Raw genomic sequence first — 6,202 nt, 5'->3', positions numbered from 1 at the left:
AATAAAAACGCCATAGTGTTCAAATTGGACCTGAAAAGGGCCATGCACTGTGAACCCCCTGCTGCCTGTAGGTAATGATATCCAGCTTCAATGTCTGGTTAGGGCCATGCAGGGGGGCTGCTGCCTGGTTAGGGCCATGCGGGGGGGCTGCTGCCTGGTTAGGGCCATGCAGGGGGGGCTGCTGCCTGGTTAGGGCCATGCAGGGGGGCTGCTGCCTGGTTAGGGCCATGCAGGGGGGCTGCTGCCTGGTTAGGGCCATGCGGGGGGGCTGCTGCCTGGTTAGGGCCATGCAGGGGGGGCTGCTGCCTGGTTAGGGCCATGCAGGGGGGCTGCTGCCTGGTTAGGGCCATGCAGGGGGGGCTGCTGCCTGGTTAGGGCCATGCAGGGGGGGCTGCTGCCTGGTTAGGGCCATGCAGGGGGGGCTGCTGCCTGGTTAGGGCCATGCAGGGGGGGCTGCTGCCTGGTTAGGGCCATGCGGGGGGGGCTGCTGCCTGGTTAGGGCCATGCAGGGGGGGCTGCTGCCTGGTTAGGGCCATGCAGGGGGGCTGCTGCCTGGTTAGGGCCATGCAGGGGGGGCTGCTGCCTGGTTAGGGCCATGCAGGGGGGGCTGCTGCCTGGTTAGGGCCATGCAGGGGGGGCTGCTGCCTGGTTAGGGCCATGCAGGGGGGGCTGCTGCCTGGTTAGGGCCATGCAGGGGGGGCTGCTGCCTGGTTAGGGCCATGCAGGGGGGGCTGCTGCCTGGTTAGGGCCATGCGGGGGGGGCTGCTGCCTGGTTAGGGCCATGCAGGGGGGGCTGCTGCCTGGTTAGGGCCATGCAGGGGGGCTGCTGCCTGGTTAGGGCCATGCAGGGGGGGCTGCTGCCTGGTTAGGGCCATGCAGGGGGGGCTGCTGCCTGGTTAGGGCCATGCAGGGGGGGCTGCTGCCTGGTTAGGGCCATGCAGGGGGGGCTGCTGCCTGGTTAGGGCCATGCAGGGGGGGCTGCTGTCTGGTTAGGGCCATGCAGGGGGGGCTGCTGCCTGGTTAGGGCCATGCAGGGGGGGCTGCTGCCTGGTTAGGGCCATGCGGGGGGGCTGCTGCCTGGTTAGGGCCATGCGGGGGGGCTGTGCCTGGTTAGGGCCATGCAGGGGGGGCTGTGCCTGGTTAGGGCCATGCGGGGGGGCTGTGCCTGGTTAGGGCCATGCAGGGGGGGCTGTGCCTGGTTAGGGCCATGCGGGGGGGCTGCTGCCTGGTTAGGGCCATGCGGGGGGGCTGCTGCCTTGGTGGTCACCGCCGTCGGTGCATGAACGTGTAACAATGGCTGAATGAGAAGCAAGCCGTTGTGTATGAATGGATGAATACACTGCTGCAAGTTTTGTTTTTCCTTTGGGTAACTTGAACCTCCCTGATGATAGCAACGTGCACAACGGAGATGAAAAGACAAACGTTTTGTGTGTGTGTGTGTGTGTGTGTGTGTGTGTGTGTGTGTGTGTGTGTGTGTGTGTGTGTGTGTGTGTGTGTGTGTGTGTGTGTGTGTGTGTGTGTGTGTGTGTGTGTGTGTGTGTGTGTGTGTCCTGCAGACCACTCACAGTCCAGAGTGCCAGGATGTCCTGACCTTCATCAGCCAGTGGTGTGGAGGCCTGCCTGCTTCCAGCTTCTCCTTCCACTGAGTCCAAACACACGTGTACAGAGTTCAACATAACGTTAAACATAACGTTAAACAGGCTGTACATAACGTTAGAAGGCTTCACATAATGCAAACATGTTTCTATCCAGCTCAGTAAGCCTACTCTATTCTACTTTCTTTGACTGTTTGGTTTTGCTTGTACAGTTTAGCCATAAAGTGTCACACATGCACGACTTTCTGAGATCCAAAGGGAAAGCGTTGCCACATGCCTGTTTACCAGTCTGTGCTACAATGCTAACTAGCCACCAGCTGTCTTGCTGTCCTGCTATTGGTCAGCTGAGTAACAAGCCCCCATGTTCCTTCACATGTTATATTGAGCATAGTTCATCTTTCTCTCTACATCATCATGAACATAAATATATTTTTGGTTGTATCTCATCAAAAGTCTGAAATATTGACAAAGGAACCAGGTGACTGCTAACAAATGTTCTCTTGTTTAAATTGAAATAAAATGTGTTCAAAATGTATCCAGTGTTTTCCATTATAGGCATAAGTGTTTACCTAGAACTGTTATCAAAATGAGTCCATGGCCAATGTACCCATGCACGTATTGAGGATTTGTGTGCTATATTTAATGTTCCATTATGAACTAGGTCCACCCATCCCCTCTGGATGCCGATGTGCCCTTGTTTAAAGGATTGTGGTGTTTTATGTTAACGATGCACCATGATCATTAACATAAAACACACACTTACACCACGTTTAAGTTTTTTTTTAAATATATATATATATATATATAGCTCCTTAAAAAAAACAGACCAGGTTGGTACCAAAGTGATGTACCGAATATTTTACAGTGTATGCAAAGCCACTACCTAACCCTAACCACTACACAAACCAAAGCCACTACCTAACCCTAACCCTAACCACTACACAAACCAAAGCCACTACCTAACCCTAACCACTACACAAACCAAAGCCACTACCTAACCCTAACCCTAACCACTACACAAACCAAAGCCACTACCTAACCCTAACCCTAACCACTACACAAACCAAAGCCACTACCTAACCCTAACCCTAACCACTACACAAACCAAAGCCACTACCTAACCCTAACCACTACACAAACCAACAGTCTAATGTAGGGGCACGTTAAGGAAAGGAGTGCATAGGCGCATAATAATGAACACAATGCATCAAGTGCTCCATGTCATATAATCAATTTGAACTTGATTTGAAAACAGCAAAGGAATCGGTGGATACGATATCAGCCAGCACATTGTTTCGAAGCGTACTTGGTGCAGCAATAGAGCTCGTAAGTCCCGCCCCTTCCGGTGGTCCCCATGGGACCTATGAGATCGTAAAATATCTGTGGGTTTCAATGGAGAGAAAGTCATTATTTTCTGGTCCCAGTCTTTATATGCCCCGGATTACACATATGTTCTTTGTGGATTTAAATGATAATTTTTCATGTCAAGAGTTTGACCGTTTATTGTGCAATTGTTCGGTTAAAGGCTGTAGAGAATACACAATGAGAAAGACTACACGTATGTGACGTCACGCTCCGTGCGACTGGCGTGGACAAGACCGACAATCTCCCCATCGGCATAACTGAAACTCTCCACAAGCCCCAAATATAATGGTTTTCACCTCTTTTGACGCTGCTATCCTCCCCTTGGAAAAAAAAGTGAAGTGAAGTGGAGCAGAGAGATCGCCATGTCTGTGCGGTGGTGACGTATATCATTCACGTCGAGAGCAGCGAAGAGCTGTAGTTCACAAAGCGGTCTCACACAAAACCTAACATTATCAAACTTCTTTGCGATAAATTGTAGTTTTCTTTTCTTTGCATGAAAAATGATCATTTAAATCCACAAACAACATATGTGTAATCCGAGGAATATAAAGACTGGGACCAGAAAATAATTAATTTATCTCCATTGAATATTTGGAGATAAATATATTCTCCATCATATTTTACAATCTCATAGGTCCCATGGGGACCACCGGAAGGGGCGGGACTTACGAGCTCTATGGAGACAGGACTTCAGGTAGGCCCTTGGAATGCTTAGTAGGTCTTGTTCTGAGGACCCGAGGGGCCTGCTGGTGTGGTAAGGAGGTGATGGTTAGTAGGTCTTGTTCTGAGGACCCGAGGGGCCTGCTGGTGTGGTAAGGAGGTGATGGTTAGTAGGTCTTGTTCTGAGGACCCGAGGGGCCTGCTGGTGTGGTAAGGAGGTGATGCTTAGTAGGTCTTGTTCTGAGGACCTGAGGGGCCTGCTGGTGTGGTAAGGAGGTGATGGTTAGTAGGTCTTGTTCTGAGGACCTGAGGGGCCTGCTGGTGTGGTAAGGAGGTGATGGTTAGTAGGTCTTGTTCTGAGGACCTGAGGGGCATGCATATCCTCAGAATTTATTAGGGGTCCTACAAATGACATAGGAACCCTATTGTAATCATTAGTATTATTAGGGGTCCTACGAAACCGTAGGAGCCCTATTGTTTTCGTTAGTATTATTATTTTTAACCTGACTTTTCAAAAGTTCCAAAAAGTTATATTTAAAAAAATAATAATTATATATATATTAAATGGCAGGCTTGTAGAAGTCATAAAGTAAGGGAAGTTCAGCATTTCAACAGCCGCTGCCATTACCACTAGGAAGGTGCAATATGCATGCAACTTGTTATACATACACTATTTGTCATGATGAACAACTTTCAAATCGCAACCCATATGGTCAGATTGTTTGGACTTAATGCAAAGGCTACAACTCGACCAAACATCCATACATAAACTGCTTTGGTGAAGAAAGTTGTAAAGGCTGCAAACTCGTCACACCTGTACCAGGTGACTCTGGGACTATATGGTGTGAAACTCATAGCAAGAAGGCTAAAGCGGCATATATATACATTTTAAAGTGAAAAACATGCATATCTCTGATGTTTAAACAGCTCTAACATTGTGTCAAAAACATGTAGGCTCAGCTGTCGAATATGGGTACAAAGAGTAGATTCCATAGTATATCCATGCTAAATCTCAAGTCTATATCGGAAGAGAAAAATTGGATGAATTTTTTTGAAGTTGCCTTTCTGAACCACAGCCTCTCTACAATGCAGGCTGGGCCTTAGAGGTACACACGTAATTTCGCAAACATCCATTTGACAGTGGATTTTGACACAGTATGCTTGAGAAACATTTTTGATGATTGTTTTGATATGTTAACTTCCGGTTAACCAGTTTTTAAGGCATACCAATGCCATATTACCATACTGACCAAGCTCACCATACCTCCACGTACGGAAAACTTATATTTCTCAAAATATAGTCTAATCTGCCGCTGGCAGTCCACATGTCCATAAAGTGTAGTGGTATTACGTCGGACGCATGAATATGAGGTCGGTGGTTCAAGACCAATCTCAACCAATCATTCTGTGAAAAATGGCATCACATCAAATAATGTTTACCATCATGTACTCATTAGGCCACCACCATACTCATACAGTCATACGGTGGGTCATACAGTAGGACCCCAGTTGCTTTTCCAAGCAACTGGGAAAAACAAAGATGGTTACCTATATTCTTAATCACCATAGGTAACTTGTTCCAGATCACAACTCCACTGTATTTAAGAGTACATTTATCCATATTTGTCTTGAACTTGGGCAAGTACAGGTCTGCAGTGCTAGCTCTGGTGTGGTAAGCATGGGTATCCCTGGTCCTCGTGAAGTGATTTTTAAGGTATGCTGGTGACTTGTTGTTGCAAACATTATGGACCACGCTGAGCTGGAGATGAACGGACCTAGCCTCCAGGGGAAGCCAGCCCAGCTGTTTAAACTGGTGCTTACCCACATGATCCCTTGATGCGAGCCCTAGCAGTACCCTGACTCATTTGTTCTGAGAAACCTGCAGTTTGTCTTTGAGGGCCTTAGTAAGACCACTGTACCATGAGCCAAGGCCATATTGAAGCAGCATAAAACAGCATAAAAAAATAAATTAGCTAGCAGTCTGAGATTGTCTGAGACACTGCATCAAGGGATGGGGCTTTCCTAGCTAGGAATCTGGTTCAGCTGTTCACCTTGCTCATGATCTTTGACGCCATGCTCCCTCCGTCTAGACTGCTGTCTAAAGAGCATCCTAAATAGGTCACTGAGGGCTTGGAATGGAAGAGCTGCCCACCAAGGCTGATGCAGGTCAACCTTTTCTTGTGCAGCCTAGGCTTAGAACCAAACACTATGAACTCAGTTTTTGCCACGTGAAGAGTCAATTTGTTGTCTAATAGCCAGTCCCTGATCTTACTAAATTCCTCTTGCAGAGTGTCATGCAGCTTGAGGTCATCTTTGTTGGAGGCTAGAGTAGCTGAATCATCAGCATATAAAAAAAGGTTTCTCATTACAAGCAGACTTCATGTTGTTTATATATATCAAATACAATAATGGCCCTAATACACTCCCTTGTGGGACTCCACATGTTGTAGATGGATAGATGGCTTTGGAATTCCATCTTTTGGGATTTATCGGACAGGTAGGAAAACCATCTTAAGGCGGGAGGGCTCATGCCTAAAGCTGACAACTTGCTGTATAGTAGGCTATGATCAACAGTGTCAAAG

At 48.0% G+C, this 6,202-nt stretch overlaps 1 protein-coding gene across 2 annotated transcripts in view; it reads left to right on the top strand.

Moving 5' to 3' along the window:
- ift172 (intraflagellar transport 172) overlaps positions 1 to 2,077 on the top strand; it is a 43,553-nt gene extending 41,476 nt beyond the window's left edge. For both annotated transcript variants that reach the window (XM_084483582.1, XM_084483583.1), the window contains exon 48: positions 1,557 to 2,077. In XM_084483582.1, the coding sequence (XP_084339708.1) occupies positions 1,557 to 1,646 (90 nt within the window). In that variant the 3' untranslated portion in view covers positions 1,647 to 2,077. The remainder of the gene's footprint in view (positions 1 to 1,556) is intronic.
- Positions 2,078 to 6,202: the final 4,125 nt, after the last annotated feature.

Source organism: Micromesistius poutassou, assembly GCF_964030765.1.
Source record: "Micromesistius poutassou genome assembly, chromosome: 19".
NCBI classification, from domain to species: Eukaryota; Metazoa; Chordata; class Actinopteri; order Gadiformes; family Gadidae; genus Micromesistius; species Micromesistius poutassou.
This window is presented reverse-complemented; position numbering and strand designations above follow the sequence as displayed.